This window comes from Egretta garzetta, unplaced genomic scaffold, assembly GCF_000687185.1.
Source record: "Egretta garzetta isolate BGI_Z169 unplaced genomic scaffold, ASM68718v1 scaffold30, whole genome shotgun sequence".
NCBI lineage: Eukaryota > Metazoa > Chordata > Aves > Pelecaniformes > Ardeidae > Egretta > Egretta garzetta.
This window is the reverse complement of record NW_009258383.1, coordinates 327,161-341,065: the sequence shown is the minus strand read 5'-3', so window position 1 is coordinate 341,065 and position 13,905 is coordinate 327,161. Positions and strand designations below refer to the sequence as shown.

Sequence of the window (13,905 nt, the reverse complement as noted above, 5' to 3'; positions counted from 1 at the left end):
TGACAATCTTTAAAAAAGGAGGGAAAAAAAAAATCTACCTTCCCATTTCTTCTTACTGTGGATAACCATGTCAAGAGAAGAGATTAGAGTAAGAAGAAAGGTTTAAAGAGGAATATGTAGATAGTCAAAGAAGAGGGATCATTTCACTGGTATTTGTATCAGTGGTGGCCATGAAAGATTCCACTTAATAACTCCTGCCCTATTGGGATATGCAATACCATAAGAGTCAGAGCTCTGAGAGTATCATCTACAAACTACCTGGTAATTCCTCAAGTTTGCAGTTCAGTATGTTCTTTGTCACTGAAAATTACTGACAGTAACTTTAAAATGGCTTTAAAATGATTTTAAAGATTTACTTATTAATTAAAAATTCCTATTTAAAGAGTTGAGCAAGAATAACTTCTGAATAAAAATGTAAGGTGAGTAAGAGCTATTCTGAATATTCAATTCAGTAAATGTGTTCGCTTATGATAAGCATCACCTATCCAGCATTTTTCCTGTTCTTGCATTGTGGCTGAAACTTCTCACTGTTGTTTCATTGCTGCTCCTGCAAATATGCCATGAACCACATCACATCTGCTGCTTTCTGCAAGTTCTTTAGCACATCTGTTCCACCATGCCCAGGGATACCTTTCCTGCCCCTCAGGTTCAGAAGTTCACCTACCGATTACACCTAATCACAGAAGTACCTGAAATCTCTTTCCATTAAGTTTACACAGGGAAAAATCAAGCAGGACTGGCCATCAGTTCTGTACAACACTGATGCCAAACCTCCCACCTTGTAGTCATTCAACCAGAGGAATTTAAGGCAACTGACCAGTAACCAAACCAGAAAAACACACATAAAGCCACCTTCAGAAAACAGTTAGCAAACACATTCTGTTCTTGTTATTTTGACACCTGCAACCCTTCTACATGAGAAACTCATAGCACTTGCAGAAAGGAAGCTGAAGGCTGCAGCCAAAGAGTCAAAATACAGGATAATTGATTGAAGGAGAGAAGAAAAGATGACAGAAAGGATTGATAGATAAAGGAAATGTGACAATGTATCCAAAATTCAGTTTTGCCTAAGAAGCTGTGAACAGTACAAGCTCTTCTTTGTCCTTCTTTTTGGTAGACTACAAAAATCACTTTGTAATAGATACTGATTATAGACTTAAGACAGCAAACAAACTGGTTTTGACTGTAATTACCCCAAGGACTTGAAGAAAATGGAGGGCTCCCAACAGTAGTTAAGTCCAATTATTCGACTGGTGAAAAACTAACAGGACATACAATACCAGATTCTTAAAATGTACTAAAGATTATTTTCTGTTCCTCCTCTCCCCCCCAAAAAGAGACCAATGTTTCTATGGGAGTTCTGGTTCTGGATTTTTAGGGCAGAATTGATTGAGAACCTAAATGTGAAATATTACTGTGTGAAAAGCGAGTTTGCTATTCTCGGAAAAGAAAAAAATTCCAACTTAGGTAAGTAATAAATAAGGTCTACCAGAAAGATAATCTGAAAGACAAATGAGGGAGTGAGCTGCAAGATTTCAAAAAAGATACATTAATTGCAGAACAGCAAATTATCCCAATACAAAGGAAAGCTGCAAGAACAATTCAGATTGATCATAATCTGATTTAACAGTGGCCCTCCACTGGACTTGCTCCACTATGTCAATGCTTTTCTTGTACTGGGGAGCCCAAAACCGGACACAACACTCCAGAGCTGTCCCACAAGCACCAGAGCAAAAGAACCACCACTTTCCTCCACCTGCTGGCTACTCTCCTCCTAATGCAGCCCAAGATGCAGCTGGCTGCCTTTGCGACATGACTCGTGCAACTCACTGTCCACAAGGAGCTCAGGTCCTTTTCTACAAATCTGCTTCCTAGCCAGCCAGTGCTGCCCTGTGCTGTTGCATGGGTTTATTCCATCCCAGATGCAGGACTGTGGTGAGTTTCATGAGGTTCCTGTCAGTCCATTTCTGTAGCCTGATATGGCTGCTCCAAATAGTGGCCCTGCCTCCAGTGTGACCAACCTTCCCCACTTGCAGACTGCACTCCCTTCCATCATCCAGGTCATCAGGTACCTTATCATTTCAATCTGTAGCTGACAACCCTGTATTCACTGACATTAACATCAGAGATTTTGTGCAAGTATGTTTTATTTCCACCTGAGGTCTGCTTAAATCAAAGGACAGTAAACAAGAAGACTATCAAAACAGAAATAGAGCATATTCCAAATCTGTAGGTCAGCATCTCATAGTACATTAAAAATTATGAACAAGTATAAACTAGAATCAACTTACTCATTCCTGAACATTCTCTGTCTCCATCCCACACATTAGAAACAGCATGCCCAGTCAACAGGAGGTTAATCAAACTTTGGCTATATAACAGAAAGAAATAGCCTATTAAAAGGGACATACAATTTATTTCTGAAAAAGTGGTTGTCTCTAACAAATGAAAAAATTACTGTATTATTCTGACAGCTGAGCAGCTATTCTCTAACTATATTCCTTTAATTAGTGTATATTTGCAATTCAGCAACCCCAATATGATCTCCACTTTTTCAATCAACAACTTGATATAAAAATGTAGCCCTGAATTTGAGAATTATTCCTCTGAAAATTCAGCAATAACAGAAGCATTTCCTCAGAACTTATGCACTAAATGGAGTAAGCAGTGAAAAAGGCACACTATGTTAAGTGCTGCTTCAAGCTATTATAAAGTTATAATTGAATCTTTGCCACAATGTCAATAATTTCTAAATGAATGATCAGTTACAGACACATAAAAAATTAGGCCACTAATCTACTTTAACTCCTAGCAACCATATTTTGCAGCTTACCTTCCATGACCGTAAACAGGATCTATCAATGGTTCAGTTGCATCTTCAATTTCATTTTTTATGTTTTCAATACCCTGCAGAAAATTTACAAACATTTTTGCTCTCTTTAGGAAAGAAGTGCAACATTTACAACAACAGAATGCAATAGTAAAACATTAAGAGGCTGATGTTCTTATATTAATTGATACCTAAACACACTTCTTGCTCTTGATAAGAGATGTTAGGGATATACAAGGAAGAATATTTCCAAAGTCTGTAATTCTACCAGATCAGGGGGAAAACAAAAAACCAAAAACCAAAAAAACCCCAAAACTGAGCTACTCAAGATTTTATGCTGGAAATGTACTGCAACATGAATGAAGATACCATTCCATCTATTTATCTAGATTTGGCTTAGTTTATCAGTTTAGCATTCACCTTTTACAGAAAAAGGGTTATATGATGAAACTTCCTCTTAAGACAAAACCTAAACCAAACACACACACACAAAAAATATCAAACAACCCACAAACCTTTGTCAGTATTACAGAATACAGAAAGAGCAATACTCCAAATCTGTTTGTCCACACTGAATATTGATCCCAAACTGCATCCTTCAGCTCAGGGAAGCTTTTGAATGCTCGTTTGCTAAAGACAGAAAAAAATCAACAGAAAGGAGAATGTATTTAGATGAAGCATTAGAATAGTGCACAAAGCACAAACAAGAACTACTAATACCAAACATGTAAAAGCAGAGTAAATCTGATGTTATATACAGAATGACACAGTAGCTGTTCTGGAGTTACTGTAACTGCCACAGAGTCATTAGTATTTACGCATCAGGAGAAGATAAATAATTCTGGAGCAATGTGCAAAAATGAACGTAGTTTTTATATGCAAACACTAACCATAAAGTTACATACACTTATGAAAGAGCTGAGTGGCTTGAACCAGTAATTCTACAAAACTGTTATTGAAACTCTGAATAGACTATATGTCACCAAAATAACATTTGCATTATATAGTGTTCTGAAAGACATTAAGTCTAGTGGAGGAAAAAAACTTCCACTTAACCAGGTAAGACTATCTTGCAGACTTTTGAAGTAATTATTACATTTCCCATGAGAATTTGATTTTGTCAGACTCTAGCTTTGGAAAAAGCAAAATGTTCAAAACCACATTTGGGAAACCATCTGGTTGTATAATAGGGTTGCTGCCTGGATGATAACGTAACACCAGGTCATCATATGCTTAAAAAGAAAAAAAGTGAAATAAAAACAGAGGAAAGGAAGAGATCCATCACGACTCCAGTGAAGTAATACCCTTTCTATTTCTTGGGATATTTAGAGCTAAATACTGCTTTTCAGAACACAAACATTAGTTTTTATTGAGTAATTCAAACTAGATTGCACTCTCTGCTTATCTTACACGAACAGGTACATTATTTTCTTTTTGATTTCTTGGACACTTTTAGTAAGTCTTGTTTAAAAAAGAAACAAACATCTGCAAAAATACACCCATAGATGGGTTTACTCTGGCTAACACTTGAGATTTTTAAACTACCTTTCATTGTCAATAGAGTATACAAGGCGTACAAGGAATGCAAGGCAAAGACGGATCTGAAATCCATCCCTCCCCTTGCTATAAAGGCGTAAGCCAAAGCATTCATTTCCAGTGAGAAAGACAGAAAAACTGAAGTGGGTACCACAAGTCCAAAGATCAAGGAGGTGAGTGGGAGGGAGGGGGAGGACAGAAAATTTTGATCAGATAAGGTTACGATAATTTTATATCCTCTTTCTTCTTTCCTCATACGACACTGGTTTTGAAAAACAAACTATAATTACTACTGGTACAATAAGCAGTAGTTATTTTAGTTCTGATTTGTAACATTTTCCATCTCAAGTGTTTTTTGAAATTCTGTTGCTCTTTATTTCCTCTTTGGGGATATATTTGTATAATGATTATAGTTGTTCACTGTGAAAATAAAAGGCTGTTACCTTTAAAGATAAACTCACTAGAACTGTAAGCTCTGTATTTACACCCAAAAAAGTAGCTGTGTTCATATGCTGGAAATGCACAAGTTATTTGGCCAATTTCACACATTACATTGCTCCAGTTTTATTCTAATGCTTATGCTCAAAATGATATTCCATTTTAAATGGTAAAATGCAAAGAAAAACTACCAAAACCCCCAAACCAAAACTTGAAATCCAAGTTTAACCTGGTTTGTAACACACAAAAAGTTTCTCAACATACCCCTTTCAGGGCTGTGAATATTAGTGTAACTTCAAAATATTGTATTTTAAATGTTCCAACATATTACTTACTGAATTAATGCATGAAATCGCTCAAAGCCAAGCTCTTCGACAGCCAAGGCAGCTATACACAAGAGACACTTTTCAGCACTACACATGGCAAAAAAATGACACAAGATACACACAGCAAGCTAGTATACTTTCAAGCTTTAATTATATTTTAAATTTTTAATCCTCCCTTGACATTTAAATTTTTTAACTGATTAGTATAAACTAATTTACCGCAACATTAAGATTCCACCATACAAATTAGTGAGAACATTTCTATTTGGACTAATCAATTTATTAAGAGCACAAAGCCACTGGAGTGTGTAGACTTGAAAATATTTGTCAAATACTAAGCTGTTAAATTTGTATAAAACGTGGCTGTCACAAAGTCATCAAGCATATGCATACTATAGATATAATTTTGCAGGTTAACAAGAAGTGTTACTTCCTAGAAAAGCAAGCATGATTATTTGGATCATTTTATCAATAGGTAAGCTGTATTTTTTCTTCAAATATACATTTCTGTTACTGAAATTTTGGGATTTCCCCCCTGCTTTAATGCTTATTTATTAGAAACAAATTAGTAGAATTATTCTACACAGTGTTACACATCCTGTTTTTAAATAAATTCTCATTGTTTTCTTTTAATAATGGATAAATAGCCTTTCAAATAAGTGTCATGTCCAAGATAGAAAAAAAATACAGCATTAGTGTCTTCCCAAGTTCAACATGGGCTTTATACCTTTGTTCCCCTCACAACACTTCCAAACCAAGGGGATGAAAGGAACTTTTAAAATCAGATATTCTTTTACCAACAGGAAGTTATACTTGCCAGCTGTGTAATTATCAAATTCTATAGGCATTAAAATATTAAGATATAGCACTCTTTAGTGCCCTCTATGTCCATAAGGACTTTATCTTCCTGCTAGTAGAATAATATATAAAATAGATCTGCTTTCTGATAAAGGCCACAGTGCTGAACATTTAAATAAAGTCTGACCATCTAACTACTGAATTTGACTGCATACAATTCAGTAAAGACCTGAAGCCATTAGGACTAACACCATTGATCAATTCTTCCCACAAGAATTCCAAAAAGGGCTTTTTATGCCCTTTCTGACCATATTTTGAAAAATGCACTTGATTTGCCTACATGCAAATACAACTGATTCTCCAGCAATAGAATACTTTTATTTCTACTCCAGAAATAAGGCATCAGTAGTCTTAAGAATGTTAATTTTTGTCTTTGGAAAAACTACAAGGAATTGCTACAATCAGTTTACCAAGAGCAAAGCTAGACTTAACAAAATGTATTTTTGAGACATTTTTTAAAAATATGAAACAATGACTGTAAATTGCAGAAAATGCTACAGGAACTAACCCCACTCCAAGAACATATGTTTTTGTAAGCAGAAATTTAGAGGGACTAAATTGTATAAAGCAGTCTTTGAACCTGGGAACTTGCACTACTACTGCCAACACATGGCCAACAACAAGTCACTGGTATACACCACAAAAGCAGATGAAAAATGCTACTGCATTCAGTAAGTGTGCTCGAATCCACCTTTTGTTCACACAGCAGGATAATAGGCAGTTTCATTCTGTTACTACAGAACAGAGTGAAGTGGCAAGAGAACTACTATTTGGAACAGAGGGAAAGACGTAGAAAGCCTAAAGAGAAGTATAGCTATACATAACCCAAACAAGGCTAAATAAAGACAGTGCTTATTGGAGAGGAAAAGAATGAACAGCAATAGAACATGAGCTGTATGAGAAATACAATTGTATTGTAACTCTTTAAAATGATACTCTATCATGCTGTGTCTAATCATATTTCACGGTTTTATTATAAATATATTCTCATATTCAATTCCCAAACAGCAGTAGCCTACCATGTGGAACTGTGTCTGTAATACTCCCCCCACCCCAACTCATCTCTTAAGTCCTACCAACTACGATGATACCTGTTTCTATTTTTATTCATTAGCGCAACCAACCAAGAAATAAATTTATTCCTTTGCACTAGCAGTAACAGAACTCTGCGTTAACGATACCTTCTTCTCTACATCTTTGTCCTAAGCCTAACCAGGCAAGAAGCTGGTCTATAGTTAAATAGCAGGACAGAAAAGGAAAAAAAACCCCACAACCTAACAAATATATCTTAAATCAAGAAGTGAAGGGTACTGTATTATACATTTAAGGTAAAATACCATTTGAACTGAAGAGTACATACAAGAGGTACATTCAGTGTCTAGCAGGGAACGTAGAATATGAACAAAGAAAGAGATTAACATTGCAGACTGTTCATGGCAAATGCATCCTGCTCTTCCTAAGCACATTCCATGGTACTAAGGACAAGTCAGAGAGAACTTGTAAACTCGTACAGAAATACGAAGAATGTAGATATGTAACAGAATGGATTAGTTCATTAAGTGTCAGTGTTGAGAGCAATTAATAATTGAGTGTTTAGAAAGACTTTCTGCTGAACATCTTCTACAGTTAAAAGTTCCTTAGAATAGGCAATATATTAATAAACAGGACAGTAAAAGCTTATTGGAAATTAGGCTCTGCTTCACTTTTTCTTCAAATGAAACTTCATAAAATGAGCAAAAGCTTCAGAGACAATTGGAAAATCCACACAAATTAGGAAGTTAGAAGTTGCAACTACCTTATTATTATCTTGCAAAGGAAGAGTTTTTTTTTTAAACAGAAAATTTGTAGATACAACTTTCTAATACTTTTTCTTAATTAAAAAAACCACTTTGGAACTCTTATGTGGTGACCTTCTGTTTTTTCAATTCAGTAACATTTTAATTATTATTGTTTGAGCCTTCTAAAGCACATGGAGCATTTGATAGAAGCAGATGAAGATGACTTGTAACATAAAGAGCTCCAGCACTACTAATTGCTATAGCTAGCTGCACACAGATAAATCTACTTGTACAATTCTTACTTTGTAGTTATGCCACAAACTGACGAATAACATATTCCTTCCATCAAAAGATGGCACCTTTATAAGCATGTTCTCATGTGAAGAGTTTTTCATACTTCTTAAGGGACACATTGGGAACAAAAACTAAAAGAAAAAGAAGCTTATCTTTTAACACGTTAGATATCTCCTATTAAAAGATTAATAAATACACATCTCAATGATCATGTGTGCACAGATAAATTTTCCATGTCACTGCCTCTGCTGCAGTTAGATAAGACTGGATGCCACATCTTAGCGCAACTGATGATGTTCACCAGATCCTTGACGTCAGTGACTACTGAAGGAATCAAGACATTTGCAAAAAGCAGGTAACAGGAAAAATTCTAACCTACAAAAAAATTTCTGTTTATCTACTAGAACTTGAATTGATTAAGCTGTTTTGGTATTGCATAGAATCAAAGGGAAAACGACTACTTTTCCATAAAAGGGGATCCAGAATATTTCAGGACAGATAAAGCTTTGCAGGATTCCCTACAAAAACTCTACTGAAATAAAGCAACAAGCGACAAGTTAAAATATTCCTCCAGTGTTAGGAAGCATGTAGATTTTTCCAAATTAAATACCCATCAGGTCCCAACAAACTACAAAACAAAATTGAAAGGATTACCGAAATTGCTCAAATTCAAGAGAAACTCATATGTTAGAACTCCAGTGATAAATAGCACATTCCTTCCGAGAAAAAGGATCAATGTCTCTACAACAGCAAAAATTCATCTATTGCTAATGGATTCACAAAGGCAAAAACCCCATCTGTGTAATAATAAAAATCAGTGGCCTCTCAAAAACAACTTAATACTTCATTAAGTGATGGGTAATTTAGTATAGAAATACATCTTACAAGGTTGTTCCTCTTGACGACTAGATTCTGCAGGACTTTCAGAAATACTAGCAGTTTCTTCAGTTGTTTTTCCTCTTATCCATGTTGCCAGAGAGTACGACTCAGAATTATCAGAGCAAGCCATTTCCAAAATATCACATAATGTATGACAGAGAAGGTTCTTCTGCTCCTCTTCTGAAAGATCAGAAACCTAGATGAGTTCAATTGCTGCTCATCAGTATCTTATATAAGCTACTAGTATCTTTTTAATACATTAATGCTATCTAAATAATTGTGTTTATTACTTTTATTTTATTAATTATTAATTGATGTTTGACTATACTGGACCAAAAAATTATAAACCTGTCTTTAGAAAAATGTTTTTTAATACGATTTCTAAACCATTCCCTTACCTCATAATAAATTTCAATCAAATATTTATAAAACACAGAAGTACTATGGACAGGCATAGACCTCACAAAGGGGCATTGAGAGACATGTAGTATGCATACTGTATGCCTCAAAATGGAATGGAAGCACACTTAAACAAAAAGAAAGTGTAAAATATTTTAAATTCTTTGTACTAGGACATGGCCTACAAATAATTAAAATGGAAAAAATAAAGAGAAAAAAAAAAGTTCTCAGTACCTGGACAGTCTCTCCAAGTAGACTTTTCGCTGGTGAAAAGCCTCTTCAAAAGGAATGCCTTTGTAATCAAAGCATAAAATAATATTAAAATACAAGACAACACCAACTTTTACATTATATCATAAGCTCTGTACCAAAGCATTTTTGCATGTTATTAGAAGGGCTTCAAGCTGCTCATCGTCCAGTAAGAGACATAAACATCTCCAGACTCACAGGACTGCAGTAATGGAGGCACAAATATTTTGCAATATAACTGATGAGTACTACAAGACAACTCTAGACACTTCAGACAAACCGCTTTAGTAGTTAAAAAGCCCACGTCTTAACAAGTCATTATTTGCAGATCAGATTAAATATCTGGAGATATTCAAAGCCCGCCTGGATGATGTCCTGTGTAACGTGCTCTAGGTGAACCTGCTTTAGCAGGAGGGTTGGACTAGATGATCTCCCGAGGTCCCTTCCAACCCTTGCCATTCTGTGATTCTATGAAAATCTATCCATCTCCATATCCTTGCTTTGCTTTCCATCAACACTAATGTTGCAAGTAAAAAAAAAAAAAAAAGTTATGGTCTAAGTTACAGAGAAGGAACAACGAAAGAAAAAACTTTGGGAAGCAGACTCTTGGTCTTTCTAATTACTCTACTAGATGCTGTTTCAGGTATTTGCAGCACCTTAAAAATAGCTACTTCAACTTTCACTTCTTCTCTGACAGACTCACTCTGTTCTCCTGTCACAGATCTTCCGCACACCTTTTTCAGTAATTCACAGCAGCCGTGGACACTGCAAGATGTTTGATCCCTTCCTCCTTCCCTAGCTGGAACTCAGCTCACTTTTAAATATGCTTTAAATACTTGATTTCAAGGAAGTTGAACTACATACAAATCTGGAAAAACACTGTCTATAAGAACATCTGATATGGTACAGAATTGGTGCTGCCTTTAAGAAGCCGGTTGGTCCTATCCTTTACTCTCTCCACTCCCCCCAAATAAAAGACTTGTCATTCTAACATCAGGGACCTGGCACTCTACAGCTGGTTGTAAGACTACAGAACTAGGCACAGCCATGTTACAGAGTGCAACTCATAATAAAGTATTTTTCTATTGATTGTTTACAACCTAAACAAGTGGTGCTCCTTCTTGTGGTACAAGTCTTTTGGTGGGACCAGCATTCAGAGCATCTTGAAGTAACCGTAACAGAGGTTTTATGACTATCACGTTACCCACCAGAGACGCCAACAATTCCACAATGTCAGCTGTCTGACCCAGATACCTTTCAGTTCATGATCAGATTAACTCTGCTGCATGACTTTAATATGTCCCCTATCAGTGGACAAGGCCTCAACACAGACCTAGACATACCTGCAGAATTTGATCTGTGTCAGGCGAGTCAAGAGGAGGTTACCAGAAAAAGTAATCTGGCCCATGACTCAATGCCTGCCTGTCTCTACAAGGTGCTTCTAAGAGAATGAAGAGCAATCACAGATTAGACAAATTGTTCTAGCAGAATGGATCCAGCCTACAGGTCATAGATCTACACAGCAGCCAGAATTGCCCTAGAAACAGCATTTCAAAGAGTATGCACATAGCCTACAAGATACAATGGAGTATGAAAACAAAAAATCACTATCACAGTTGGTTGAGTGTATCTGAAGCACAAGTGAAATCCTAAGCACGTATCCAGAATAAAATATATTCACCTGACATACTTCAATTATTCTGCTAACTAGGACTTTGAAAGTGTAACATTGCTCCTTTTCTCACACAGCAAACCTTGTTAGGTTTGAAAATCAATTACTTCAAATATTTCTAATACAGTTTGCTAAAGCAGCCATTGTGACACAGATATTACCCTTCTTAAGGACAGGGAATTTGAGATGAGAAAGGATGAGGATTACATTTATATCTCATGTTTTACTTCTCCCCTTTATTCTGCATTCCCCACTTTAAAGTTACCTCTGCTTGAATCAACCTGCTGCACTTCCTCAAACAAATCCTTTTCTGTAAAATTATAGTTCAAAATCAGCTAATCTCTGCCTTTTTACTGAATTTTTCATCTCTTCCACACTGTAATTATGAAATCAAAATACAACTCCTCTCCAATTTTTTTAATATTTATTTTAGTTCCACATATATAGAGAAAAGAACAAATTTTGGGCTTAATAATTTTAAACCATTCCTATAATAAATGCATCTTACCTGCACAGGTGCAATCACTGCACAAGGGCCACCTTCAAACTGTTCTAATGCAGTTGATTCAGATTCACTGAAGACAAATCCTGTCAAATGGAAAAAAGACTATATTTAGTGAAATATGTAAGCAAGCATGTGTTTATGTATACTCCTTCCCTAACAGAAAAGACACCTGATTTATTCACCTTCACAGATAAGTTTTCAAGATTTTTTTTCCCCTGGTAATGCAACAGAATGTAGTTAAACTACCTGAAGAAAAAAAAGTCACGAATACAGGTGAGAGCATAGAAATTAATTATCTCAGCAATGAAATCATGACCACAAAGGGCCAACAGCTAGAGTTTTAAACAAAAGGATTTTTAACAGTAAGACTGTCACTAGAGCACACGTGGCTAGATACTTAGACCATAGCTTTTATTTTATTATGGTTTATTTCTTATAAATCAATTAAAATTTGTTTGTAAGTGATAATACTTTGTCTCACATATGGAAAAATCTTTGGAACTTCACTGAACATGTGTAATACATTTCTATTCCCTCTGAAGGGCACAGTATGCCTCCCACTGATCTCATTTTTGGCCTATCAGTGCTTCCTATTAAGATTGAAATATGCTGAGTAACTCAAATATTCACTTGTAATCACTGAAGCATGACTCTTACTGATGTGCTTTCACAGAAGATACACTGTATTTACTGAGATGCAAGATCACCTATTTTGCCCCTCCATCTTTAATGTATTTGTATTTCAGAATTATCTTACAGCCACACAATAGAGCAAATGCCAGAGCTATTACTGCACAATTGTTTGTTACCACCTCGCCCTTAAACTTGTTTTCAAGAAATGGCAATTTGTAGCTTGCATTTCTCATAGATAAATGCACACCCATGGACAATTACCTTGATGAAGCAGACACACAGCAACTTACAGTGAGTGATATTTTGCCTTATTCTTTTAAGTGTCGATAAGATGGTGCTGAAGTGACTCTAGTTCAGCGTAATCTAGAAACCATGCAACTGTAGTCAGCAACTAACCAGGCAAGCACAAGCAAGTGGGGGCAGGGAGAAAGGAGATACACATGCATATTTTCACAGCAGTGGCAGTCTCAGTGGAAAGGATATTCAATGCTGCTTTCCCACAATTTCTCCTTTTCCCAATTCTGTATCATTACATGCTGCCATATCAAAAGCATCTCTAACCCCTAGATGTGAATTTGAACTGGGGAAATGCACACACACACACCCTCAGCGCAGCCTTCCACACTATTGCACGACAGACACATCATCCCAAGCAGCACAAGAAGACTGCTGCATGCTTTGTAGGCCGTATTTCATCACAGACATGATAGTTGTTCAACAACGTCATTTTTTTTTTTTTAAGATGGACCAATGTAGCTATAGTTCTTAAAAAAATGGGGTTTCCCCTGTACCTGACAGAAAGCCCCAGAGGTTTTTTTAACTGAATGTGCAAATGTACATCACAAAGATGTAATCTGTATCCAAAACCCAGATGTACATCAAGCCTACATACTTAGATCCAGCATCACCTAATGGAGCAAGAAAGCTCCATTAATCCATACTTCAACCAAAGTTTGCGCTAGTCTCATTTCACTCCCTTGTTAACATGCCCTAATAAGAAATATCACCAGTCCTTTAAACTTTCTGAATTAGTTTGTGCAGGCTTATCATATAAAAGGGTAAGTCTTCCTCTGCTTGTAAGCGTTACTGCATGCCATCTAAGCACACTGCAACAATAGGGCTTTTTTAGTTGTTTTAATGATTTAGCCACTGCAGAAAAACAACATATTTGTATGTGGTACCATTAAACCATACTTGAGAAATTCTTCAATTTGTTTCACATTCTTCAGGCTTCTTAGAGAAAGCATGAACTGTCTCAGCTTAACCCTGCCCTATTTTTCAAAATTGCTTCCTAAAAATAAAGAAAATCGAGTGTGATCCACCAGAATGAATACAAATTTTAGACAGACAATACAAAATCGTTATTACACAGAATTTGACAGAATACAACCGCAGGGGAAAAAAAGGTATGCAATACCTGAAGGACCACTGCATTTCTTTTTACCTAAATGCTGCTTAATACTTAAAAGATATCAAGATTCTAAAAGCTGTTAGCAAAAAAATGGGCT

At 36.0% G+C, this 13,905-nt stretch overlaps 1 protein-coding gene across 3 annotated transcripts in view; it reads right to left on the bottom strand.

The window, feature by feature from the left end:
- Positions 1 to 13,682, bottom strand: part of MINDY3 (MINDY lysine 48 deubiquitinase 3) — a 49,684-nt gene extending 36,002 nt beyond the window's left edge. The window contains exons 1-8 of one of the 3 annotated variants that reach the window (XM_035897141.1): positions 13,566 to 13,682; positions 11,768 to 11,847; positions 9,573 to 9,630; positions 8,946 to 9,119; positions 5,140 to 5,191; positions 3,346 to 3,460; positions 2,834 to 2,907; positions 2,292 to 2,371 (exon numbers count right to left, since the gene is read on the bottom strand). In XM_035897141.1, the coding sequence (XP_035753034.1) occupies positions 2,292 to 2,371; positions 2,834 to 2,907; positions 3,346 to 3,460; positions 5,140 to 5,191; positions 8,946 to 9,119; positions 9,573 to 9,630; positions 11,768 to 11,847; positions 13,566 to 13,644 (712 nt within the window). In that variant the 5' untranslated portion in view covers positions 13,645 to 13,682. Of the gene's footprint in view, positions 1 to 2,291; positions 2,372 to 2,833; positions 2,908 to 3,345; positions 3,461 to 5,139; positions 5,192 to 8,945; positions 9,136 to 9,572; positions 9,631 to 11,767; positions 11,848 to 13,565 lie in introns of those variants that run through there. The other 2 variants (XM_035897147.1, XM_035897151.1) reach the window with 2 other exon arrangements.
- Positions 13,683 to 13,905: the final 223 nt, after the last annotated feature.